Below are 27,815 nucleotides of genomic sequence, written 5' to 3'. Positions count from 1 at the left end.
AAAGTTTTGGACCTGAAGTCAAATTAATTCTCCTTGTGTTAATATTACACTTTAAACCTTATGTTTGCAGCATAGGCTGTATAAAACAGGTTTCCAGTAGTACTTACAGTATTGTACACTTAAGTGTGTTGTAATGCTGGCCTTAGCATCTAAATTAGGTGCATTGTTAATAATATGAGCAGAACTTTGGCGATACAGACTCCTGTTGGGTATTTCAGGTAATCTTGAGGTGATTGTGTTCACATCTCTCAGCTCCCTGATTGTCTCCATCTAGGTAACAAAAGTGACCTGGAGCAGGAACGTCAGGTTCAGTTTGAGGAAGCCTGCAACCTGGCAAAAGAGGGAGGCATACTAGCTGCTCTAGAAACATCTGCAAAGGTAATGAGTGTACATATAAAACACAGAGGAGAAGTTTTGAAGTCGGTTAAAATTGTTATCTAAAGTTCTCTATCTCCTGCTCTCATGTAGGAGAGTCAGAATGTGGAAGAAGCCTTCATGATGATGGCCAGAGAGCTGCTGTCTCGTAACGGCCTCAATATCCAGCAGGGGGACTTAAAGAGCAATAACACACCTCGAGTTCTCCTCCGGGCCGACTCTAGGCCGGTCAATGGCATCGTAGCTGCCTACACACCACCAGAGAAGAAGTCATGTTGCTGATTCAAACGTGGATAGGACAGAGAAGATGAAAGGTGACTGATGCTGGAATCGACAGTAGATGAGGGTGAAGGACACTTTTCATCGTGAATGTTGGAGAAGAGGAATGGAAGAAGATCCAAAGATGCATGGTTGTTGAAAATGGCTGGCAAGGGCTTATGCACCAAGAATCTTGGCATTGAGGAAGTTTAGGCAATTATTGGAAAGTACTGAAAAATCAATTCAGTGTACTTTTCTGTGACTTACCTGACCCGAGAAAGTCGTTCAGCTGCTGCTACAAGGACAAGAAAGTCAAACCAGGCATTTTTAATAATGGGGGAGTAAGGGACAGTGGTGACAGCTGTGATCAGTGTTGGGTAAAGTTACAGTAAGCCAATCTCATTTATATCAATTATACCTGGATTGTTATTTTTTTTTCTCCTCCAACTGATGTAATATTATCTGCAAAAAATGTTGTGGGACTATTACTATTCTAATGTTTTTTTAAGTTTGCACTACCAAAAGTAATCCAAATCTGAATTTAAAAACTAAAGCAATAATACGGTAGTTACCACAAAATGTAAGCACTCAAAGCATTCTCAACACCTGCTGGCCTCAGCTACGCTATCCATAACACAACATTGTTTGTGTTCTATTGTCACAATGCTGTCTTCATGCTTCACTCTGCCGATAAAACTTTTGAAAAGCTGGTAAAGACCTTTGTGGTACATAAGACTCTGAGTATTTTACCCAAGTGACCTGTTGTGGGGCCTCTATGACGAGCTGTGATCCTCTGCTGCTGCGTTCTGGATAAAAATTTCCTGGAGAACCTGTTACAAGCCAGAAGACTGTGAATTATACATTTTTGTTTGACTTTCTCTTGTCACAGTTGTATACACAATGATGTCTTAAATAGTCATAAATGTCAATAATGGGCTGTAAATGTGTTCTAAATTGCTTATTTCAATTTCTGATCAGTTGGTATGATGAAGCAGGACAGAGTTTGACTCTCTGTGAGAAACAAAGGCTCTGTAGAGGCTTTGGTTAAGACTGTCATGTACTAATGAATTAACAAATTAACGGATAACCAGCATAAAGTGTCTTAGAAAATTGTTGGGCCTCCAATGGACCACTTCACTGTGAACACTAGAGGGCACTGTGATGTTGCACATAATCATTTAACTGCAGGTTGGTTGCTCATTGCCTTAGACAATAAATACCAAGGTGCTTTAAAACATCTGTGACTGCACTAAGAAACAATGAACTACGTTTACATGCAACCCAGTAAACAGGAAAAAAGTAAAATCACCTTTAAGGCTGAACTTTGCCAAGATCACTTCCTGCCAACACAACGATCAAACTGAAATAATTGAGCTGACAAGGCTTACATCCAGGATATAATCTTTCTTTGTGTCTAATGCCAAGTTGGCAGACCTTATTTAAACACCAACCTGGAAGTCAAGTAGCTGGACTTCCACTGATTGTTACACTGATACAGTTATAATGTTTATTAATTTAGTTATGAGTGGAACAACCATGGGAACTATCCAGGTGTAGCCTTGTCCTTTATCTAAAATGAAACTTCTGCTCCATCTGACAAGCTACCTTTCAACTTATGGCTATACAATTATTTAATTCATCTTTAGTTACTTACTTACTAAAGTTCTGCTAAATTGTAATGTTGTATATATTTTAGCTCTTCACTGACCGCAGGAAATTAATTATCTTGGTTTTACATATGAAAAAATATATAGCATACCATTAGGAATGAGAATCTGAATGATATGAGTTCAAGTTTCCAAAAGGAGGAAGTTGGCTGTTGTGTCAACCCCCCACCCCAAAAAAGGCCATTTTTATAATGTGGCACCATTTAACGATAATTATCAGTGTGCACTTGGCAGATTCCCAGTAATGTGTATCTGGAAACTTACACGACCTCTTTAAAACAATGAGTCAGTCGCAATACATCTGCTTCCCGTCATATTTGGTGGCTAACCGGTGGCACAGTAGGTAAACAAGTTCAGTATGTCTACCTTCTATCATGTCTGTCCACCACTTAGTAAAACAAATTTTCAGAAAAAATAAACCCAATTTTATTTCCAGACAACAGGTAGACAAAGTCATACATTACTTAATACAAAAAAGACCAAAAAATACTTTTTGGAATAAAAATAAATGTATCCTGAACAATATCAAAATTACTGTAACAGAAAAAAATAGACCACCTGCAGTTTATTGTGTGAGAAAAATTCAAAGAGATGTTTTTGTCATTATTAGATCTGATACAGACTGGATTGGGAACATTCTGCAAAAAGATAAAACAAAAGCTCAAATGGCATCTCCTAAACCTTTGTTTAAAGTTTAAAGGTAAACTTAGCAATATCACATTGCAACCAATAATCTTTTAAGAAAATGTTAATGTTCCAAATTGAGTTTTTCTGTTCTCCACACAAGATGGTGAATGTTGATTAATAAAAAGACATCCTAAGCAATCCTAATCCTAATGCATTTTATCCCAAAATTGTACTTTTATTCATATTTTTATTTAAACATCAAACCACTGAGTCTACCTTTATTAATCCATTCTTCAGCCTGTCCACAGACCTCCATTTTAATCCAACACTGCTCACTCCATACTAAACCCCACCAGTTCGCTGTTCCAACTCCATTCTAACTCAGCCTGATGATCTCAAACCTATTGGGCTTCTTCTCTTTCAGGGGCAGAGGCAGACGCTCACCCTGCCACTCACCGATCTCCCCCACCACCTCCTGCGCTTCATTGTCCGTCCCACCTTGTCCTCCCTGTCCCGTATCCATCCCTCCAGTTTGTTTATCCTTGGGACATTCCCCATTGTAGGTCTTGACGTAATCCTCAACGCGCCAGCCCCTGAACTCCTGTGGCTCAGAGCAGATTAGGCCAGTGTAGACGACGCCTGGGTGGAGCTTGAGCCAGTAGATCAGGTAGTGGATGTTGTAGTCGCAGATCCAGGGGTTGTTCTCCAGCATGAGCTTCCGTAGGAAGTAGAGGTCCTCCAGTACACCATACTGGAAGTAATGGAGGCTGTTGTTGGACAGGTCGAGCTCACGGAGGTACAGCAGGCCTGCAAATGCAGCTGGGAGGGGGAGAAAAGTAGAACAAACAAAAAAAAAGTTTATCCTGTCTCCCTGGACAATTCCTGTTGGGTTGCTTGTTTGGTTTATTTAATCCTGCATAATATTCGCTTGGTTAGGTTTAAGCAATAGGACTACTTGGTTAAGTTTAGGCACCAAAACTACTTGGTTAGGTTTAGGAAAAGATCATGGTTTGGGTTGAAATATGTAAGTTATGTTAGTAAGTTACAGTAAGCCATGGCGTAACTTACGTACGTAACTTAAAATAAGTCAGCGGTGTCTTTTGGCATCAAAAGTAATAAGCTGCTTGCACAGACGATCTATACGGCTGTGATTTGGGGAAGGATGGTCTGTATTTTGAGTCGGTTGACTCTGAAAGTGTTTCATTATTCTAAAAGGTTAAAACATATCTAGAATATATAATCTTTCAAATAAAGGGAGAACATGATAATCACCAAAATTGCAGCATCAGCAGCAGTGCATGGTATGGCATGTGTTTGCATGGAAAATTAAGAACAACTTTTGTTGAACTAAAATTATACACTTTCTTAAAGATTTTGGGGCAGTTGCACTTGCTTAACGCATTAAGCTGTGATAATTATTTCTAGCTGTCTCTTATACATCTCCATTTATATGGGTGTGAAACAACAGGGACTTTGAGCTGGGCTGAAGGATCACCAGAATCTAACTAACTTGATTTGAAAAGGTGACTGTTAATGTCCTTTAAAGGTTCCAGATGTTGTTAGTAGTCTGCGTAATGGAACAGTGATTGTTTCACACTGTTCACTAGCCTTGGGCCTAACTTTGATCTTTATAGAGCAGAAGAGAGGAGGGGAGGAAAATGGGAGGTGGAGGAGGAGAGTGTATGGAACATAGAGGTAGACAAATAGTGACAATAAATAACTAAAATCCTTCTGATATGCATTGTCAATAATTGTAACAAATAAGTTACTGTTACTGCAATCTTATCATTCAACCCTAAAGATGACACAGATAAAGGGAACTATAGAAGAGGAAGGAGGAGGAATGGAGGAATGAGAGACGCCCTTGTTTCATCTCCTGTTCCCCTATCTTATCTCTCGACTCATGAGACTAACTCTCCCAAATTGGCTATTGTCATTTGCTTTTTTTGAACCACTATGGCTACAGGAAGCCCAGTGTGGTCTACTTTCATTCATATTTCCTATTTTAACTGAAATAAACTGACGCAATATTCTCTGTGACTTATATTCAGTTTGCAGGTACTAGCTGGCTAGCTGTTTCCCCCTTTGTACAGTCTTTGTGCTAAGCTAAGCTAACAGGCTGCTGGTTGTAGCTTAATATTTAGTGTACAGACATGAGAGTGGTATCGCATAGCATTTCCCAAAATGTCCAACTATTAATGACCACACTTCCCTTAGCTAGTTGGTGCGACATGTCAGTTCTTCCATGATTGTTCTTTCCATTTGTTCTTCGTTTCGAAACATCCTTATCTCACTATCCTTTGAGACTACTGTAAATTTTTTGTCATAGAATAAATGCAAGCAAAGAGCTCTACATAACTCTAATCTCCAAGTATTTAAATGAGCACTCCCACCAGGATTGCAGATCCATACAACATAACAACCACTGAGACTAATGCTTTAAAACCTGTCATCAATGTTTTCCAGCTTTAATGTACATGTATTAACATTATTTGAGCTAACAAAGGAACAGACAGAATGGCACGAAAACACAACCCCTGTCCAACTTAAGCAGTGGTGACAAATTTAGGATTTACCCCCCAGGCTTGTCCTGCCCTGGGCTGATCTTGGCAACAAGTCTCCATAACAAATAAACACAATTTCAAAGTCTCTAGTCACCATAACTACAGATATTGCATAAGTCCCTCCAACTATTACATACTTGTCTGCTGCTTCTTTGTTGCTTCACTTACAGTAACACAAAGGAAATGCAGGCAAGAAGGAGCTTCTACAGGAACTTGGGAGACTATTAAGAAGGTTTTTTTGCAGAGTTTGGAGTTCTTGATGCATGGGGCCCCCACATTGTGACAAGTTATTAGTCATAGGAAATTGCAGTTTTTTTTATTATAGGGTATGTCCTGTCAGGAAAAACCACAATAATCTGGCACAAAAATTGGCCAAAACCAACAACGAAAGACAACTGCAAATAACTGTGCATTTATTAGTAACAATCCATGTGTGCCAGAGCCTTTGTCTTGCCTTTTCATTCATGTTTCCTTCTCGCTCTTGTCGTCCTCCACATGAAAAGCATAACTAAATAACCTCTTGAAAATGATTCTAAACATGTTCTGTTTTGCTCCAAATGTGAATATGATTATAAGGAGCAACCCTGATTGAGACCACATGTCACTGGCTATCACAACCTCTCAGAAATACACAGAATTTATTCAGAGCAGTCATAGTCTTGGACACACTGGGGCGAGCTACAGCAGATTGTTTACATGTGTTGCAGGGTAATGAAGAAAACTACCAGGTTTTATAAAGCATTTCCCTCCTGGGCAGGAAGACATGAGCCCAGGCACCATTAGCCTAGAGAGAGAGTAATGAGTCTGCACTTTTTTAATGGTGCTCCTCTAGTGCTGAGGCCGAATTAGTATTCAGAACAGATATTCTGCTTCAATAAAATTGATCTTTTGAACACTGAATTATCTTGTGTTTCCCTGATGAAGGACCTAAAAATTCCCCAAACCTTTCCTTGTTCTCTTTTTATCTCTATTTATAAAATAATAATATATTTATAATATATTTACTGTTAAGAGTTGTATATTTTGTTATTCGTGTTATTAATTGTGTCACATTTTATGTGTAGCTCTGCATCTTGCCTGGTGTGTTGACTAATCACTAATTACGCAAAAGATGCTAGTTAAGAGATGAGGTGGTAAAAAATGAATCACACCAATATCTATGACTGTCTCAAACAGTACTTGGTGTTGTCATGTAATAGCGTTTTTGTCATTTTAAGTGCTTCTGCAAGACCTTCAGTATGGCACCAGTATATCATATGGCCCCCGGCAATGTGTGAACTATACCATGGCTTTCAGGGGAGCTCAAATATGATACAATATGGCCATGATTATGAAGATACAGAAAAATAGAAATGCATGGCAAAAACAGCATCCCAGCAGCAGAGACCCCCCCCCCCAAAAAAAAAAAAAAAAATTTCACAAAGCGTGTTTTCAGAGGAGCTCATGTCTTATTAAGGGCTCCCCTGTAGTTCCCACCCTGGGCCTCGGTTAACACATGTCGGTGGCACATGTGTTTCCTCTGATTACCTGTGTATATGCTGTTTGTTTTGGTGTGTGCCTGCTCAAAAGGTTGTATTGCTAATGTTAAATGTAGCTTCATACATTTGAGCTTCTTGCATACTATATAGATGCATTTGCACACTTTTGTAACAAATAATTCAAATTGAGACCCCCAGGTTGGGAACCACTAGTTTAAGCCAAGGTTAGGTTGACTTCATCAGTAAGAGTTAACTGGTAGTTTAACTTTTGACAAGAACTATGTTTGAGGGACCCTGTTATGTGATTTTAATGAACACCTGCCAGCCAATCAGAAAGTATCTCTGTGGCCATGGTATAATGTATTGAAATGCAGAGATGTATGTGCTCAGGTGTGTGTGTGTGTGTGTGTGTGAGTTTCGGATTGTAGGGCTGTTGTGTTACCTATGTCTATATGGCGCAGGCTGTTGCTGCTAAGGTTGAGCAGCTTGAGGTCTTTGGACAGCTGGAACTGTTTGGGCCTGAGATGTTTAATGCTGTTACTGGACAGATCCATCTTCACAATGTCAGATGGCAGGTCAGATGGTATGTTATTCAAATCTGCAAAGAAGGAAAGACAAAGAAACATAGGTTGTTCAACAAGGTAAAACGTAATACTTGCCATGAAGAAACTGGGTTTTTGTAAAGATTTAAAATAAAAGAGGATTGAGGCAGATGTGCACAACAAATGAAATCAGAATATAAAGTGCAAAGTGCCAGAATCTTCAGGAGATCTGGAAATCCAATCTGTCTGCATCCTTATACATTTTCAAGATGTTGTGTGGGTTGTGTGCAACATTTAACCTTTTCAAGATGGAGTCAAGTGTGACAGCATGTATAACAATATTTCACTTCTGTGCCAGGGCAGAGTGTTTCCACTCTCTTCCTGTGTTTCCAGCCTCACACATATACATTTCCCTCCCCCCTTGTAAGAGTATCTTTGGAGAATCTAATGTATGAAACAGAGATTCCCACATATTCCCATTTCGATAACAGATCCTCTCTGGAGTTTTAAATCAAAGTCCTACGCTGAAGCACATTTCACAAATGCTATGTCATCCCTGCAATGTTGGGACAGTTAAAATAAAAATTTGTCATTGTGGACACATTTTGTCCCGAACCCAGAAACCACAGAGATGAAGCTTGAATCCAGATACATGGAGCTTCTCTTCCTGTTAAGACCCTTATTGCACATGTTCTACTTTTGTGAGTTTGGTTGTTGGATCAAAGCCTTTTGAAGTCAAATGCATGTTTGAATTGATTTTGAATTGGTTTTGTGGTTCCCACAGTCACTAGACTTTCACCTGTCAGTGTCTGTAAAAATATGATAAATCGCCTAAATTCGAGATCACATCTGCTCTGCCAATCATTGTGTAGTTCTGTTTAAAACTGAGTAGGAGTCCCCTGCAACCTGTATCATTGAAATGAAAATGGTTGAACATGGGTTTTTGAAGCAGTTTGCAAAATGGTTGCAGATGATAGGACGCATGACTGTGTTTAGGCAGTGAATACTGACTGAGATATAATCAAACAAATGTTTATTTTGACATAAAATGACTGCTTTATGTTGTAGATTTAAAAAAACAAGATTGTGTATAATATGTGTGTGGTTGAGCATTCATGTGTACATGCATGTGGACTAGTTTCCTGCATGTATTTATTTACATGGACTCTATAATGTGCTCAGAAGAATGCTTATGGGCATTTTTACAGTGCAGATGTTGCAGTCTTTATGCACACACTTTATTGCCACAGTTGTAGCCACTTATCATGGAGGCATGGCACCATAAATCATCACAGACTCCAAGAAAATATAATTACACACACACACAGGACACAAATAGAGCATGCACACAGATGTAGCCATTGCACTCAGGAAATGTAATTAATATTGTTATTCTTTAGTGATGTAATGCATTGATGGCTGTTGAGTGGGCAGCAGGCAGAGATGTTTACAAAGGCAGGAACAGACTCTGAAGATCCACAAGCTATCAGCCCTCCACAGTGAGAACTGGAAATCTAAAGGGAATCCCACTCTGCCTTAGGTGTACATGTCTCTGCAATTTTTTCCAAGCAGATTTTCAGATAAGAAAGGGCTGGAAAAATAAAATGCTGGCACTCTCACATCAGGCTCATTCCCAGGCTCACTTGTGAGAAATCAGACTTCCACCTTTTGAGCCAGAAACAAATCCTCTCTGTCCAAGAAAGATGCATGCAGTGGTCTTCTGTGTTTTACGGTGAACGAGAATAATCTCCTACACGATGTATTCACCAGTGACAGTAGGCTAAGTCTGGATAAGTGGTGTCTGTGACCAGTAGGACCTGTTTTCCTCTGAGTAAGAAAGCAAACAAAAAAAGCTGAGCCAAATATGGTAAGAGCTGGATCTATTTTTTAGGGGCCAGGCAGAAATTTTAAAAATTGAGCCTACAGTGGATCAAAACGGTTTGCCGTAAACAGTACGGTAAACAGCTACTGCAAATTCCCGATAAAATAAATCTCCGATGTTTGTGAAAAAAAGTTACAAAATTTTGAAGTTAATGTAGATGTAGTGTGGTAAATTTCAGAATTTTATCTCAAAAACAGATTTTTTTTTATTCTAGCCTCATGTCAACCATTGCAGTCAATGGAAATAGAGCATCTTTAAACATCAGTTTGTCATTTATGGAGCAATCAATCTTTGTAAAAAAAAAAAAAATTACAGACATAATTCTCTCATAATACTCTTGCTCCTTCTTCTTCTTCTTCTTCTTCTTCTTCTTCTTCTTCTTCTTCTTCTTCTTCTTCTTCTTCTTCTTCTTCTTCTTCTTCTTCCTCCTCAAAATGCCCGGCCCCGACTCACAGCTGCACAGCATCTATAATCTTGCTTATTATCTTGATTCGTTATGTTACAAATCCCTTGCTCTTGTAGCACTGCTTCCTGAGGCTAAATGTGTTTTCAGGAAGTCATTTTATCAGGAGCCTTTGGGGTATCTTGTGATTTTTAATGGAGCAAATCTTTTAGATAGTGTTAGGCTCTTTCCTACTTTAACATCTGTGCCTCCTCAGAGCAGACTGCTGAATAAAGAAACATACAGAGAGAAGGAGAAAGAGAGAGGACATGTCAGGAAAGTCATTCATTCATAACTGGGTTTGGGCTGTTTTTTTGTTTTGTTTTTTGCTGAATCTGCTGGAGTCATTATTTCTGAGCACATGTGAACATCTGTCCCTCTTGGACTTTTCTGTCCAAAAAAGAAGTGCTTTGTGCTTTGCTGCTACCTGATATATATATATATATATATATATATATATATATATATATATATATATATATATATATATATATATATATATACATTTAGTTTGGCCATTGGGTGTTACATTTTTGAGTGATTTCACCATTTATTCTATGGAGTCTAAACTTTAGCCTGCTTTATGTCAAAGTGCCAGGTTTGAATTACTTTCTGCAGCTACTCAGTCAGTCATTTGCCAAAAGATCCTATGGAGGGTCCATTATTAGTTAAACACATGTAGACCGTGCATTAGTATAACACATGGATTAAGTACTGCAGTAACTGTACAGCAGTGTTTACATAGTTTGAATAGATAGAGCTCAGCTATTTCCATGATTTAGTAGGAATGCAGAACATTAATCTGCACATTTATCTACACATCCTACTCCAGAGGGTATGGGCTAGCACTGCTGATGAATTATACGTACATGTAGTGTTAAGAAATAGTTTTTCCAAATGTTTTCCCCTCTTTTCTTCATCATATATTCTATAAAATGTCTTATAGGACACTTATAGAAATATATGGCAACACCTGTAGGATATATTTCATTTGTGCATCAATACCGATTCTATTTGGAGCAGGTGGTGCAATGTTTTATACTGTTTAGACAGTAGAAAGGGAAGCAGTTATTTTTTTTACAGTGCTGACATGATTACTCTGGGGTCAACTGTGCATAGTGCAGTGAATTTTTGTGGTTTGGATCCACACCCCATGGCTTGACGGGTAATGTTTTCTTGATGTCTTAGCATTAGATTTGCTGCATGGTAGCATTAGGCAGCAGTAAATTAGTTCATATTTAACATGGTTACCTTCTGAACTTTAAACATCTGAGGTCACTTGCACCTCAGTTGCTTAACTGCATACATTATATGACCCAAGACTAGAGGTATAATGGTTGCAGAGGAAATATATATAGTACAGTTATTTGTCCAACTTGAGGGTACATGCAGTATATGCCTTAGGAACAGAGGCGAGGATATTCTGTTTACTATTTTTAGCTACACTACTATAATCATCATCAAGCCCAGGCTGAAGCAAAAACCTGAACTGAGTTGGGGTCTTTTCCATCATTAGCATTTACCAGCATTCCCTACAATTGCTTCTAGACTCTGAATTTTGCATGCGGTTTATGTTTGGACTTTATGTAATATACATAACTCTCTGTCATCATTCAATCAAAAGATATGTAGGTAGAGGTGAAGCTTTTCTAAACATGCTGACAACTCTGTTATAGAATATCACTATTACAACGAACAGATTGGTAGTCATGTCCTCCTTTATAATGATGGTCTTGAGGGTTTAAGTCATGCTACATTTTTAAAAGAGGTTTATTGCCTTAATGCTTTAACTCACAGTGACAACAGTACAGAATAGGTTTCCATATTAGACTTCCTTTCCAAACGGGTGTGCATTAAAGCTACTTTGTTTCCTTGAGAGTAAACAACATTAGTAGTGGCACCTACATTACCCACAATGCAACTCGACCGCTGACAGTTTGTTCAGTGATTCGGGTGTGTTTTGCTAGTAGCGGCTAATGTAGCCTTGAGCTGTTAGCTTCTTTGTAACTCCACACCCCCAGATTTATCTCTCTACTCTCTATACTCTTATTTCTACCAATCGTAATGAATACATCCAGAGTCAGTCTTGCCCAGGACTGATGTAACCATGTCACCATGACAACAGTGTTTTGGGAATAACAAAATAAAGAAAATAATCAAAATATAATCAACCTATTGTCATCCAAGGTATATCCATCCAAACCTTGACCATTAAACAGTGCAGGTAACTGCCAACTTGCCTACAGTAATACAACAGTTGGTTTCAGTATTTCTAGTATCCCATGGTCTGTTCTCACAATGTTTCAATGATCTTTTCACCTCAGTGGGAAAAATGTCTTCGGGAAACTGTGAACCCCAGAAGTCAAACATCAGTTCAGTTTCATAACAGCTGTACAGTTCCCAGTGTAGACAGGAGCTTCAAACTAGGAAAACTTCTTGGCGCCTGGCAGAGTCTGCAGCTAAATCCTGCTGTTAGTAGAGAGTGATGTTTGATTCTGTCCTCTTTCTCATTCATGCTCTCTACCTCTGCCTCTCGCTCAAATGACATTATGGAAATTTTTTTCTGCTGACTAAATGCCCGCTGTCTGTGATCCAGGCAGTCTAGGGAGAGCCTGACATAATATCATGCGCGTGGCCGTGTGTGTGACTGGGAAACAGCCAACTCACCATATACATGAGTCACTTTTCTACTGCCCACTCAGATGGTTTGAAGTAGATATGGAGGATTTATGTTACTTCTGAAACCAATGATTTCTTGACCTTATGATCACAGTCTTGAAGGCAGAGTCTAAAAGTAGGCCAATACTACCCTGTAGATGGGTTTCTGAGCAACATTATGAGATGTGTACGAAAAACACAAACTGGAATGACTGAAAACTCAGGTAGATCGATATGAAAAGCTGGTTTTGCACTAATGTAACACATCTGGCATATATCTACTGTCTTACTAATACAATATCCAGAATAAGGAGACTTTATTCAGTAATATCATATATGCTAATGTTACTTTTTTATGCAACGCTACTTTTTTTATACTAACGTTACTTTTTTATGCTAATGTTAGTTGTGTGAGCAGAGCTTCTGTGTTTTTAACCCATGCTGCCGGCTGATGGTTTGGGACACACACAGGTCATTTCTCACTACCTGTAGAGCTAACATTGTGTAGTCTAGGTTAGTGTTATCACACCTCCTAGCTGCCATTTCTCACTGGAATTGCATATGGAATATTAGCTAGCCAGAGCCGACAGATGTCTATGAAAATTAGCTTTAAGTTAGCTCTGGTACAATACATCAAATGGTAACATTTATGTTTAATATTGTACATGGTCCCTTACAAATAAAGTAAATGTCCAGCAAGTTGCTCCTATTTCTAAATACAGAAAATATTAAGCTATCAAGACATTATGTCAATGATTTTGGGATGATGAGGATACATACTATTTAGGGGGAGTTAAACAATGTGTCCACTGTATCAATTTGGGGCTTGGCACTACTTGGGAAGTAATTTGAAGACACATTTTGATGGTACCACAGAGTAACTCTCAAGTCCACATCCCATCTTGGAGAAAAGAACCTTAAGAACTCCCATATTAACTCTAACCACTCTGTATACCATTGATCTCCAGCGAGAATGATGTGGAGCCTGAAATCTGCTGTGGTTCACCTCAGAGAAACAGACTTCAAACCAGAGTGAGGGAGACATGGAGACAGGGGAGAATAACAGGGAGAAAGAGATAGACAAGAGGAAAATATAGGGTTTGGTGACAGGGAGATCGGAGTATGTTTCCACTCTGCTCGGGATTTTCTAATTCTCGCTCCCCGTTCGCTTTCCAGTCCAATGTCAAAGAAAACCATCTCCCGTATTTGTTCCACATCCACACACTCATGTTCCCCCTCTTCACAGATAGTTTTCACTTCAGTTTCACTTCAATTTAATTTCTTTGTATTTTTTACCATTATCATTCTGATGATATTGGTCAAATTCCTCACGTGGGTTATAGTCTGACTGTAGCAAATTCATTTTTAAAGCTGACAGTCCTGCAATTGAGTTATAAGCTATGTTCCTGTGCAATGCTGGGCAAAAGAGGCCAACATTATTAGCTAACTTGTGGCCATGTCTTGTATGGGAACCCTGTGTCAAAATCTAGTTTTAAGAGCTTAATTATTTTAGTTTATATTGCACTCACATAATGCATATTTCTAACAAGAAAGCTGTATTTCATCAAATTACCGCAAACTTAAGGCAAATTAAAGGTACCCTGTGAAGTTTTTGACAGCTAGTTGCATTATGAAAAAATGTTTTCAGAGGTGGGTCCCTGTTTGTGTTGTGCATGCACAAGCACGTACGCAACACAATAGACATTCCCGCCGATGGTATCACGCTATTCCAGTAATCGACAATTGGTGGCGGTAACAATGCAACAACACAGACAAAGAAGAAGAAGACAAATGCAAGCTAGTAAATGTGGATGTAAACAATGTAGATTTTAAAATACTGGATTGGAGAAATATTTAGAATGAAAGTTAATTGGCATATCAATGGCTATATCATATCACAGCATACCAAACTCTGCCAGCATCTGTAAGTGTTTAGATTGTTGAACATGACATAAGGGGGAGGAGAAAACATGTGTAATGATATAATCTACCTGTGATTAGATTTCACACTGACTGACAGCTAATACAGCCAATGCAACTAATGAAAACATTGATGCTGAAATGCAGTGAAAACAACAAAATGAAGACTCCACACCTCAGCTCGTATCAGCTTCCAGTACAACTATATGAGCATCCTTGCAAATCGAAAGCACAGAAACCATGTATTGAATGTCATGCACAACAGCTGTAGTATATTAAGCAACATTCACACGTCGCATATCGCTTTCATGGTGGAGCATGGTTTAGAAGGAGGCAGGATACAGAGTTAGAATTATTACGGGGTATAAAAAAAGAGGAAAAGATGTAGAGAATCAGCCTGTGAAAAAAAACAGAGAAACCTTATAGTGGTTCAGATAATGAATCAATTCAAAAGTCCTACTGTAGAAAAAAGAAAATTAGGAAAATATGCAAAAAGCGTCCTCCAGCATTTACACAACACAGATGCTGCATTGTGTAGTTTTGGCTTGCCGATGCTCTGTGAAAGACTGCTTTCTGCGAAGGGCATACGCTCTCCATTTATAGATGCATTCAGCTGCTCGTTTAAATCTGGGCGCTCACTTGGTCCTTCAGTTCGGTGTGTTGACAGCGGATGCTATTTGGCCGTCAGAGAAGTCATGTTTTAGTGCTTTGAAGAAGAGAGAGATGAAAGGGGTGTGCTGGACAGAGAGAACACAGATAAAAGGGAGAAGATGAGAAAGCAACCAAGAATAAAGAGCCCACATTAAAGTAACAAAAAGTAATCTGTCTGCACAATTTCAGAAATTGTCGTCCCTGCCTCAAGTCTGTCTTTGAAAAGCAGCACTGAAACAACATTTTTATGGAGCACTGGAGAAGTTACAGTATCTATGATAGCAGCCTCATAGGGGCATTTTTACACAGAGAGAGAACCAGATGTGAAAACTGGAGGAGCTGAAAGAAAGTTGGAGAAGCACTTGCTTTTCCCACTCTCCTCCTTTTATTTTGACTGATGCCTGCCTGTTTCCATCTTTTCTGCAGCTTTCTACCCACGCTGAGTGTTAGAACTGAAAACACAAACAGATTGAGATGCTGGTGGTTATTACTGCCTATTCAAATTCCTTGGAGAGCACAAATCTGCAGAACATTAATGAATGTATGATTCAAATTAGAATACAATACAATAGAAAAATCTGAGTGCTGAACATCACAACAGGTTACACAAGAACACACCACAATGCAACTGTTCAAAATGTCTAACGATACAACACAATCACAGCAGGTAGCCTCATGTACTGAAATAATGTCAAAAGAGTATGATGTCTTAAAGCAACAGACCACGACCAGCCCAGAGCCTGCTCCTTCCCTCCCAATGAGGTTCAGACACCCCACATGGCAAATTCAATAAAACAAACACAATTCTGCTTTCTCAGCCTGGTTGTAACCAAGACATTTAACAGCAAACTAATTCTTGTGCCAAATTTCACTCATCAAGCAAGCATGACTCTAATCTGGAGAGTGCTCAGCAAACCTAACAAATGTATGTTTTATACCAGGTACTCCTCTGCCAGGGCAGTCTATTTAGTAAATTGATATATTTGGCAGGAAAATTATTTTTCGTCACACTTGATAACCATCGAGTAAGTAGAAAAGCTTCAGCTAACCACGTAACAACACTGGGTGATTTGACATGGGTTTGGCTGCAAATGAACAGTTTCTAATGCAGAAACAATGAAGTGATTCTTTGTGTGAGTTTATGCCACCCCTCATATTCAGTTCGGTTCAAGTTGACCTTTTTCTGGGGACATAGTAACTATTGGATTTCTAATGAAGGACAAAGTTGGTGCACGTGTGATTGACAGGTAGTACACGTTTTCCTATAGATGTTCAACCTACATAATGATTACTATAGTTTAATTATAGTTATAACAAGACTAAGGGTGTACAGCCATGCTAATGGCTCTGTGAGGATGTACCTAGGCACAGCAGTGTTTTAAGCTAAATGCTAACATTAGCATGTTACTAGCTATTAACAGATACTCAGACAGATTCCCTCCTGCGGGCAGGGCTTATGTAACTCAGATTAGCTTAAATTTCCAGTTCCCGTCCAATTTTTTCACAATTGAGAATGACTTCCGGATGGGAGCCGAAACATCTTGATTCTGAAAACAGTGTCCAGATGACTACGACTGAAACCTTTTCTACGATTAGCATGTTAACATACACAAAGTAACAAAAAAGCAGGTACAATGTTTAACATGTTTAACATCGTACTTTACCGTGTAAGCATGCTAACGTTTGCTAATTAGCACTAACAACAAAGTACATCTAGTACTGGACAAATTAAAATTTTGACCTAATGACGGCCCTGCTGTAAAAAGTAAAAAGTGATCGCATGAATTTGTATACCAAATTTCATGGCAATTCAAACAATTGTTGAGATATTTCAGTCTGGATCAGTCTGGTGGTGGCCCAACCGACCAACGTTGCCATTTACAGAGCCATGATGCTAGAATGGCTAAAAGGTACCTACAACTGCTTTAACTGAATGCTAATTTTATCATGTGTCGAATAGGTTGTGTGTTATCAGTTATCCCGACGTAGCATCCACAACAAGCAAAATTCACAACATTTCACATCACACAAGATAATAAAGGTACAGAGATACAGAATTTGACAGTCTCACCTTTACCGCTGCAGTCCAGCAGAGGTTTGGGGAACATGTAGGTGTGGCACATGGACGTGGCCTCTGGCTTCACTTTGATTGGTGGAGTCCCCGGACGCACCCTCTCTCCGCCCCCCGGCCTCCTGTCCACCTGGTTGTCATTCGCACACAACAACTCCACACTCAGCTTCTTCAGCTTCTGGCCCCTCAGTGACAGGGGCTCCGCACACTTGCCGTAGTTGCCCAGGTTGCGGTTGCTAGGCACCTGCAGGGTCCTCACCAGGCTGTCCAATGGGCAGTGGCAGCTCCAGGGGTTGTCATAGAGACGGAGGTAGGTAAGGCGGGGCAGAGGGAGCAGGACCTCCTCGGAGGCTGTTTTCAGTCCATTGTGCTGGAGGAGCAGGGTGGTGAGCTGGGAGAGGCCGCTGAACGCTCCGTCCTCCATCATGGAGATGTCGTTCTGCTGGAGGTCAAGGCTCTTCAGCTCGGTGAACTGGGAGAACATGTTGTCCCTCAAAACCTAAGGGTGGAGATGAAAGTGGTGAGACTGAACCAAAATAGTAAAGATGTGAGTCGTAAAAAGACAAATGAGTTATACTGAGGGTAATATTTCTCTATGCATTCGTCACTACAAGCAACACCTTTCACAGTACACATAGTCATTTGACCCATTGTTGATATAAAAGTGTAGATATATTGCAGCTTTAAGTACAAATCGCAGGATATAGCTTTAATACTCAGATTGTAGTTTTAGTGACTACATTTTAAATGTGTTACATATGTTTTAAGTGTTTGTAATTCTATGCCAAAGAAACAGCTAATAATAAAATAATATCCACTTTGTTCATTCTTTTCCTCACTACTCAATCATTCAACAACCCAGCTCTTTGAACTTGAATGGATGAAAGTAAATCTTAAGTATGTTCATTTTTCACCGATCTGATCATTGTTTATAACTCATTCATCTTTTATTATTTATTACCTCGCTGACAAAGCATTTTGTTTTGTTCCTCTAACCACCTGTGACACATACATCTGGTGTGCTCACTCTGACATGCAAAAACCTACACACAGAAAAATCTGTCTTTGATCGCGGCCCCAAATAAATGGTGCACAGATGCTCATGGTATCATCAAGCAGTCTGTATTCAGGGTCAGAGTAAGAGGCATTCTCAGAATCTGTTAATTATTGCTAGTTGGCTCTTATAACTGGACTGCAACAGGTGGTCTTTGTATTGCCTCTATACATTTGCACGTGTAAATTGTCTGTACGTACCTGAATCTTATTTCTTGCCAACAGCAGGTGCTGAATATCTTTGGGCCAGTCCTGCATCACGGTGGTCAGCTTCCTGTCCTGGCAGTCCAGGTACTTCTCTCCCGCCTCCATGTATTCCTTACACTCCTGAGTTTGACGTCTCATTACTCCGGCCCTTCCTCTGCCTCGTACACGGCCCCCAGCGCCCCTCTGCATAGCCCCTGACCGAGGGCCTCTCCGGGGCTCGGCTGACCGGAGCAACAGCAAGAGGAGGAGGGTGGTGAGGAGACGCATGATAGGAGAGGAGAGGAGAGGAAGGGAGGCCTCTTGGTATTCAGATCAACCTTGGAAGACTGTTGTGGGAAGATTAGCGTGACAGGACACAGGAGGCCGGTCACAGCTGTGTGTATGAAGAAAAAAACAGAGGAAGAGAGAGAGGTGAATTTTCAAAGGTCTTCAATGGTCAGTTCACACAAATATTGACTTAGAATTTAACCATTTAGCTGCCACTTTAATCGCTGCTGGTGAGTTGTTTTATGTTTTGTAGGACATTTTGCCAACACTAGCTATCAGTGAATGAAACGCTATTCGGGTGATTCTACTGCAACTAATGATGCCACACAAATTGTGCTTTTAGAAGTTCATTAATTGCATCACATTTGCTGCCTTGAATGTTAATTAGACACAAATAAAATGGTACTTGCATTAAACCTGTCAACAAAGTCCATTGACCATATATTCAAAGTATTTCTGATGGCAGATGTATTTGTCCTGTCACCCAAATTTAACGGTGAACACTGAACGCAGCGTGAAACGCAGCAATGTGAAGTTCATCTTTATTCATTTTTCTATGGGATCCAAGTGAATCACCACTCAAAGTACTTTGGGATAGCAGGCAATGCTGGACGGACCAGCAACACACAAAAAAGGGAGGTGTCGGAACATTTTTAACTTGGGTGAATGAAGTGTGAAATTCGTCTGGAAGCTCTGTAGTGATTTGCCAAACAAAAACCCTGACAAAGTAAAGGTGATGCAGTGGTGAGCCTTGCCTCCAAGATTACAGATACAAATAAAAATGAAGTCCTATTTGGCACGTAAATTCTTTGAGATAGTTGTAGGTTACTTGTTTACACAATGTTTGCTAACAAGCAAGCTACTAGATGGATTGCAAGCGGTGATACACCCACAGTGACAAGTGAGAAGCGGCAGAGGCGAAGCTGCACAACAAATATTATCAGCTACTACAGTAACAGCAAGTACCACAAGGGTTAAAGCAACAACACACATGTAACAAAATGTTAAAATTTTGAGCATTTTACAGCTAACTTTGAATCCACAAAAGACGATGTACAATTGTGTATAATCCTTTAATGGGACAGAAAACATTTGAACACATGAACATTTGAATGTTTTCACATGACATGTATACATGAAAGTGTAATAGAAAAGTGAAGGGCAAATAAATAAGCATATTGGCCAGAAGAGATTTTAAAAAGTCCATAGGTAAAGAGAAGCTAAATCATTTTATTCACAATTACAATAAAATGTACAGGGATTTGTCTTAGTAGCATGTCGAGACATGCTGACAACTAAAATGGTAACACTGCACATGTTGAAAGAATTAGAGGTAGAGCAAGAGGAAAGTGGGGATAAAGAGAGGAAACAGGAAAAGAAAGAGACATTTGTCATGTGTTAACATGTAATGGGTTTAAATGCGGTCGTAGCAAAGTGCAATGTGCTTTTATCTGAATTTAAACATGTCATGGTTTTGGGTTTGTGTCTAGTTGATTTCCTGTTTTATTTTTAAAAAAAACTCTCCTTCCCTCATGTGTCTGGTAGTTTTGCTTCCTGTCGTTGATTACTTTGATTGTTTTCACCAGTGTCAATTAGCTTCACCTGTGTCTCGTTGTCTCCCCTACCTGAGCGTATTTAGTCTGTGTTCTTCCATTGTTCTGTGTCAGATTGTTGTTGTATCTATGTGGCAAGCTTTCTATTATGATATTTAGTGAGATTTAGAGGTCAGATCCTGACTAGCTGTTTCCAGTTTTTGTGCGAAGTCAAAGTCTTTAAAACCATTATCTGACTACTCTTTGACTTACTTGCTTTTGTGTCTTTTTCTCTCTCCTTGCTGCCTTGCCTTTCTTGCCATTTGTACAGCCAAACTGTGAAACTATCATCAGCCACAAATATGAAAACTCCAAGAATGGACATTAATATTTATGGCTTAATAATGATGGCGATGGTTAATTGTTTGCCACACACCCACTTGTTTTGGACTCCCTGCCTGACTATGTGTATGGGTTTATGTGCACGTTTTATGAGGGAAAAAAAGTGAGTCATGAGTCCCTTGTGTGATCAGAGGCAAAAAGGCAAGACCCACAGGTCTGCCAAGACACCATATACACACACACAGACTCACATGTACACACTGTCCAATCCAACTGTACCAAACCGCAGCCCCCTTACAGTGCAGTGTTCCAGTCTCTCCCACAGTGGAACAAGTCTGTCAATGCAGATGGTGCTGTTCCATTGTGAATAACAGACTGGGCATGTTAGCTAGCTACAGACAGAAACAGCTGAGAATGTATCAGGGGATCCATTTTCCAGTCCACTGAGCACTCCTCAACTGTCCAACTATCAATCGTCTCAAATGAAGCAAACACGAAAGTTCGATTTCCTTCAGTGAAGCCATCGCATGCAATAACGCACTTCTAGTGAGCTGTTACTCCAAACCCAACAGGAACTGAATGAGCTGGTTCTCCTCAGCCACCAGCTGTCAGTGATTGTATGATTGTGCCTAGCATGCCCTGATATGTGTGTTTCTGTTCATGTGCATGGGTACTGTACATCAACTGCAAGCACATGTTTTTGTGTCTCTGTTGCATGATGGTGCAGCTGATGAGAGACATGTTTCAACACATGGCGAGACTTTTCCAATCCAAATACCAGACTAGACTAGACTGAGGTGGAAACATAGAAAGGTGTCTTGAGTAGACCACCAGTATCCACCATGTGGCCATTTCAAACCTCCAAAACAACTTCAGTACTCTTTTCATAGATTCTGGCAGAAGTTTCTGGAACTCTACTGGAGGGATGAACATTCTTCCAAAAGATATTGTGGTGGGATACCACACCTCATTTGAGCACAAGATTAAAAGTGCCCTGTAAAATTGTTATTTCCATAGGTTTTCCTTTCATTTTTCACCCATCTACGAGGTTAAGTAAATAAGCTAACCACTGTACTTCATTTAAAAATTCAAAAGTATTGCGATGACAGGCTGGTATATTTTACATGCCATTGTATTCCTAACATTATACTGCTGTTTGTTATACTGTTCCTCCACTGTCACTCAAAATATGAAAGAAGTGAATTTCACATTTGAAACAAGCTGAAACTCTCACTGCAAAAGAAAAGCATTTTAACTTTTTCTCTCTACTTCCCTCTATAGTCAGTGAACCGTCTCCAAGCCATTTGGACCAGTGCTGGTACTACTCAGATCTTTTCCACGTCACAGCTGTTCATCCAGAACAGTCCAGCCTTTCTTAAAAAACTACAGCCACGGACAGCCTGCAATATCCAAGGCACATTCCAGTTGGAACCATAATAAACCCACTCAGGCCAAACCTATCCCTGCGGTTCACCTCATGCCCATACTAGTCAGAATTAGCCCTTCCAGTCTAGTATTATTATCCCACCCCAGCTCCCTCTGGTCAGTCTAAACCAACCCCAAGAAGTCTAAACAACGTGCATAAAGGCCTCAGGGCTTTGGTCAGTTACTTCCTCTGGGGTACTGAAACTAAACTAAACTAAATACCATGCAGACTGTTATTTGCTGCCACTGTACTGAACCAGAATAAAGTTTGGTCTAGACATAAAATATGGTAGCAACATGTCTCTCATTTTGGACCATGGAAAAATAAGCCTGTGGGAATAACCTGAGGCCTTTTTGAAGAAAAGATGGCAGTTGATCTGTTTGCTCTGTATGGTCATGTGTGTTAGCAGTGTACAATGCAGTGTTTTTTGGGTTGCTGAATAAAAAAACATTGATGATGCATACGTAACCATTAAAAAAGTGTCAAAGAGATTATCTCATCAATCATATTCTAGCTTTCAGCACTTTATGTAGTGCCATATTTGGCTGACAGTTTTATCAGTTTGTTCACACTTTAGTGAAGGTTCTTCATGCTAACAAGGGTGTAGTTTAAAGGCCTCCAGATCACTCTGTTAAAGGTCTATTGTTTGGTTTTTACATTGGGTGCTAATTATTTGACATTTTATTTTTGTTAACATTCCTGGCTCCATTTTCAAAACTGTCACATTTCAACCACATTAGGTGGCTTTTTGCAGGGAGACCACAATCAGACCACTGCCAGTAAACGTTTCAGATAAATGTACTTGTAACAGTGAGAGTATTATTATGTCATCAGTAGTGATAGAGATTCAGTTACCAGCATGCACTGAACAGACACTTAGTGTGTCATTGTGTCTGAAATTGCTGAGAAATGGAAAAATCATTATCTGGTCATTTGAATTAAATCTTTCTAATGGCTTTTCAAACCAAAACAATTTACAGAGTCAATCTTTTAGACAAGTATGGGACAGCAAGTACTCAGCACAAGTGTGCTCTAAATCAAAACAACCCAATGAATAAATGCTTATGTCTGCTGTGTTTCTCTGTGTGGAATTTTGTTTTTGGGAACAGTGTGCAGGGAGTGTAGACTTTAAACTCATCTCCAACTGAATATCACGTGTCTCCCTGCTGTACCAGCATTAACGGAAGTTAAAACAGCTCTTTCATTCTTTTGATTCTCGCACTCCTTACTCAATGTTGTAATTTGATGAGAGCGTCGACTAAATGCTTAAAGTTTAAGCTATAAATGTTACTACAAGTACAGTAGCACACCACATATATGACATACACGTAATGCAGGTGTTGTATAATGTAGTGTTGTATGATGAAGTGGAAAGTATAATTTAACCAGGTGGTTTGGCAGGACTTCAGTGGTGACATTAACCAGGGCGACAGGAAGTTACACTGCTCGGACAAAGAACCAAAAGTCTAAGTGCAAATGTGTGTGAATGATGCAGGGGATCCACACACTAAAGAGAGAGTGTGTGTCTGTGTATGTTTTCTGAACTGTCTGTGGGCTCAAATGGGTCATTTGGTTTCAGCAGACTGGAGGAAACACAGACAGGTTGGCCACTAACACCATCACCACACACCTACATCAGGAAGAGAGGGTGAGAGAAGAGGCACTGACATGAAGAAAAATACAGATGGAGGCAGCACACATATTTGAAAACCCCTTTCAAATAATGTTTCAGACACAAAAGAAACCTGAGGGAGAAAGTGAAAGACAGAACGAAAGTCCTAAGGACAAGATTAATGTCAGAAGCTGAACTTGTATGGGATATAAAATATCATGATGTCAGCTAAAGGGAAATTCCCCCTGGCAGAGGGGATTTGTTTGGTTTCAGATTACACTGCTGTGCTTCTGTTAAGCCACACACAAGAAGAATTTTAAAATCCTAACCAACTGGGGAAAGAGCCAGTACCACACATTAACAATACAGTAGACCTTCCCAGATTACTTTTTTTCAACACCACTACAGGCAGATTACATAATCAGGCTAAAAAGTGTGTTACTGGCTTAAAGCTGCACTACTCAATATTTTTATATTAACAATGAAACAAATGACTATGTCTATGTGAAAGAGGTCACTCGTAGGGAACGAACCGACAGAGAATAATGAAACTGTGCAGTTCCCCTCAGCATTTTTGCGTCTTTCAGCTCATTCTTTTACGGCCCACAAATTTGTGGTTCACTCTCACCACACCACTCTCATCAAACCTGTTTTCAGCAGCAGCAGGCAGCTGTTTTCAGTGAAAAAGCTCTGTCACACTAACTGTATGCTACCTGCCCAGCACAAAACAGTGGAGAGACACAGTTAACGACTAGCTGGTGAAAATAGTGGAGTATTTAGCAGCTACAGTTGGAGTTGGAGTTGGTGGACACCAGACCAGTGCTAGAAGGAGAGCAAATATTGGACTTACAAGTGGTCAGAAACTTGAGTCCAAATGAATGCTAATGTTGCTCCATGCCTGCTGCGTGTGTAAATAAGAAATTACTGACACAATTACAAATGTTTGCAAACTCAACCAGGTGGAGAAATATGCAAGTCATACAAAAACTACAAAAATCTTATGCATGCTGCACCTTTGAAGACACAATGTCACAGCCACCCATAAAGCCTTGGCTGCCTGTAGAGGCTCTCCATGCTCCAATAACACTGGACAGGCCACTGGGGATGAAAAGACTTCAGACCTCCAGAGGAAACAGTTCAGAAACACAGGAGCCACTCTGTTGCACAGAGAAAGCGAGAACAAGCAGGAGAGGCTGCAAAAACAAGAGCAAGCCTTTTCTCCATAGCTACATATAAAAAAAAATGTAAAACAAATTCAGCATCCATCCATGCTGCATGCATTGGTACTATATGTAGACAGGGAAGCGGGAGCAGGCAGAATGTCAGTCAGGCAGTTTTTCAACAGAAAAAAAACAGCGACAGAGTGTTGGAGGGCAAGAACAAGGAATAAGCTTAAAGGTGAGGATTTTTTCCTCTGTAAGCCAACCTCCCAGTAAGCTGACCTTACTTTGTTTCCTTTGGGCTGAATTCCCTTTATGTGTGGAGTGTATGTGTGCCCAAAGGTCTGTGGCTTGTTACCATGTAACAGACCTGCCATCCAGCTATATATATATACTGTGTATGTAGAGAGTGCAAGAGAGAGAGAGAACCCTCACACATTTCTGACAGCCTAATTGAAACCAGACACGTTCATTTCTGCAGAAGAGGAGAGGCAAGCGGGAAAAAGGTTGAGAGACAATGACACAGAGAGGGCCAGAGGTGGTGAACTCAGGAAAAAAAATCAGAAAGTGTGTGTTCCTTATACCCATGAGAGTTTTCTCCTATCTCTGGAGTCCAAATATACCCACGAGAATAGCAACTACGACCCTCGAAAGAGGTCACGTCCCACAGACACACGTCTCTGCATTCATGCAACTCCTGTTTGTGTGTGTATGTGTTTGTGACAACCAGCTAATGACAGATGACATTATGCAGGCATCAGTGGTCTCCCCCTGTTTCTTGGCTGCATCTTATCATGTTCTGAAACTGCTAATTATGGAATGCTCAGCTCCATCATAAAACATTAAACACGGGATTACTGTACAGCTGAAATGTGTCAAGTTTATACATTCTGAGACAGAAAAATTAAGAGTTGCAGAGGCGAAACATTTTTCTGTTACGAAATATTCTATTGTGTTTCCTGAATCCTGAGTGTCTTACAAACTGCTTCATTAGAATGAGGGAGTTGCTTATTGTCATGAGATGTTTAACAGAGCTTACACGCACACGCACGTGCACGTGTGCACACACACACACACAAACACAATGTCTTTCCCACCAATGAGCCATGTTGATTGCTTTGTTTTGGTGCCAGACACATCTGCACCTTACACACACACACACACACACATGCAACAGACACAACACACACTTCAAGCATAATTCTCCCACTCATGCCCACGCTCCTCTTATTACAAAGTGTTCCACTTAAACTTAACTGTGGCAAGCTGAAACAGCAAAAATTTAAGTAAAAGGGACTCGCTCACATTTTGTATTGAGAGTAAACTTGCAAGTCAAGCTTTTTCTCTTCCCCTTTTTTGGTGCAGGATTCCAGAGTAAAACCACACGTTGCTCCGCTCTGAGCTGCATGAGTCTGGAGTTTTCCCAAAACTTACACAGGGGCATGTACCTCCATGTGCAGATGTACATATAGCTGCCCTCACACGCATATAGATGCTTAAACAACCTAGAAGTATACACACAAACTGTAAAGTAAGCTCTGGCTTCTTCTTGAGCATTTTGTAATTTTACATTTTAGAAATCTAGAAAAGAAAATAGAAAAGAGCCATTTGACAAATCTCCAAACCAAAGTTTCCCAATCCTGTTTATTTTTTTTACATGTTGGCTGTGTTTTCAATGAACATGAGTCATTTGGTGGACATGACTATCCAGAGTTCCTTGCAATTCAAAGAGGGTCCAAGTGGGTAAATGAACCCCTCATCCTGGCAGAAGTGGTTCTTAGCTCTATCTGTTGAGCTACACTGGGAACTGAATGCCTAATAATGGCAGTGTGAGTGCTTTTGAGTTATGGTACATGGGAGCACCAGCTAGTTACATAACAAAAGCAGTGGGGAATACACTAAAATTAGCAACTGAATGTTTTCTTTGCTGCAGAATTTATCTGCCATTAAGAGGAAATCAAGATCAACGACTCTCCATAAACTTGGCACAACTTCAACAACCCCAAATGAGAGTTTACCTCAGCAATTCCTCAAATACTGAGCTGGAACAAGATGCAGTTTAAATGTAAAGAATACAATAATTAATTGCGTATTTGGATGTTTGGATGGAGTGCCAGAAAGTACAATCCAATGCAGCAGCAAAATGAAATGACTTAATATGATATTGCATGTTATGCAAACATGCTTACTAACCTGCTCTGTCCATTCATATCAACACCATATGTTTGCAATTTCATCATCACTTAATAAATTCTCAACACAGTTGTCTTCCTTCTCTGTCTATGCATACACTATCAGTGCTTCCCATAGTGTCTAGGGAACAAAGGAATAAGGAAATGGGGAAGACACACTCCTAGTAAAACCTTCAAAAAAGATTTAAAAAGAGGCAGAAATAATCCTTTGGTGGATTTTATTACCTATTCTGCAATGTATTAACCTTTTCACATCAAGATTCAAATAATATACTGTGGTCTTTTCCTAGCCTTCAGAGAATCAGATTTTATCACCCAGAACTAAACTGTGCCAAACAATACTTGGCAAAAAAAAATCTTGCAAATTGAATATTGAATCAGGAAGGATTGGGGAAAGCTGTTGCTTTAAACTGAACAATCTTTTGTAGATAGACAGACAGATCTTATGCACTTTGGTACAATATGAAGGTTTATGTCATACCTGTGCAGGGAGAGAATCTGGCTCGGACTCGTCCACTACCTGCGGATCTCCGGTTGGTCCCACGTCCCCGGCTCCTAATCCTGTCATGAGCGCTGCGTCTAAGCCAAGAAAATCTGCCTGGCTGCCTATAAATTTAGAGCCTGGAGTGAAGGACGAACGACTGGCTGTTTCTCCAATCTCTCGCACTCTCTCTCTCTCTCTCTCTCTCTCTCGCTCTCCCGCTTTCTCTCTCCCTGGCTGCCTGTGTTGAGTGATTGACTACTGCCTTATACAAGCTGCCTCTCTCTCTCTCTCTCTCTCTCTCTCTCTCTCTCTCTCTTGCTTTTCACCCACACAGCTAGATCGCATTGACAATGTGAAGGGAGAGACATAGAGAGATTGTGAGCAAAGTAAAGCTGATTCTCAAAG

At 40.0% G+C, this 27,815-nt stretch overlaps 2 protein-coding genes across 3 annotated transcripts in view; one reads left to right on the top strand and one right to left on the bottom strand.

The window, feature by feature from the left end:
- LOC122871083 (ras-related protein Rab-19-like) overlaps positions 1–3,131 on the top strand; it is an 8,315-nt gene extending 5,184 nt beyond the window's left edge. For both annotated transcript variants that reach the window (XM_044185682.1, XM_044185683.1), the window contains exons 4-5: positions 275–378; positions 469–3,131. In XM_044185682.1, the coding sequence (XP_044041617.1) occupies positions 275–378; positions 469–657 (293 nt within the window). In that variant the 3' untranslated portion in view covers positions 658–3,131. The remainder of the gene's footprint in view (positions 1–274; positions 379–468) is intronic.
- lrrc17 (leucine rich repeat containing 17) lies at positions 2,703–27,815 on the bottom strand. The gene is made up of 5 exons (XM_044185679.1): positions 27,408–27,815; positions 18,390–18,768; positions 17,136–17,634; positions 7,412–7,567; positions 2,703–3,746 (listed from the first exon to the last, which is right to left on the bottom strand). The coding sequence occupies exons 2-5, from the start codon at positions 18,660–18,662 to the stop codon at positions 3,304–3,306; spliced, it is 1,371 nt and encodes a 456-aa protein (XP_044041614.1). The 5' UTR covers positions 18,663–18,768; positions 27,408–27,815; the 3' UTR covers positions 2,703–3,303.

The sequence above is a fragment of the Siniperca chuatsi genome, linkage group LG23 (assembly GCF_020085105.1).
Source record: "Siniperca chuatsi isolate FFG_IHB_CAS linkage group LG23, ASM2008510v1, whole genome shotgun sequence".
NCBI classification, from domain to species: Eukaryota; Metazoa; Chordata; class Actinopteri; order Centrarchiformes; family Sinipercidae; genus Siniperca; species Siniperca chuatsi.
Note: the sequence above shows the minus strand (reverse complement) of the source record. Positions and strands in the feature narration are given on the sequence as shown.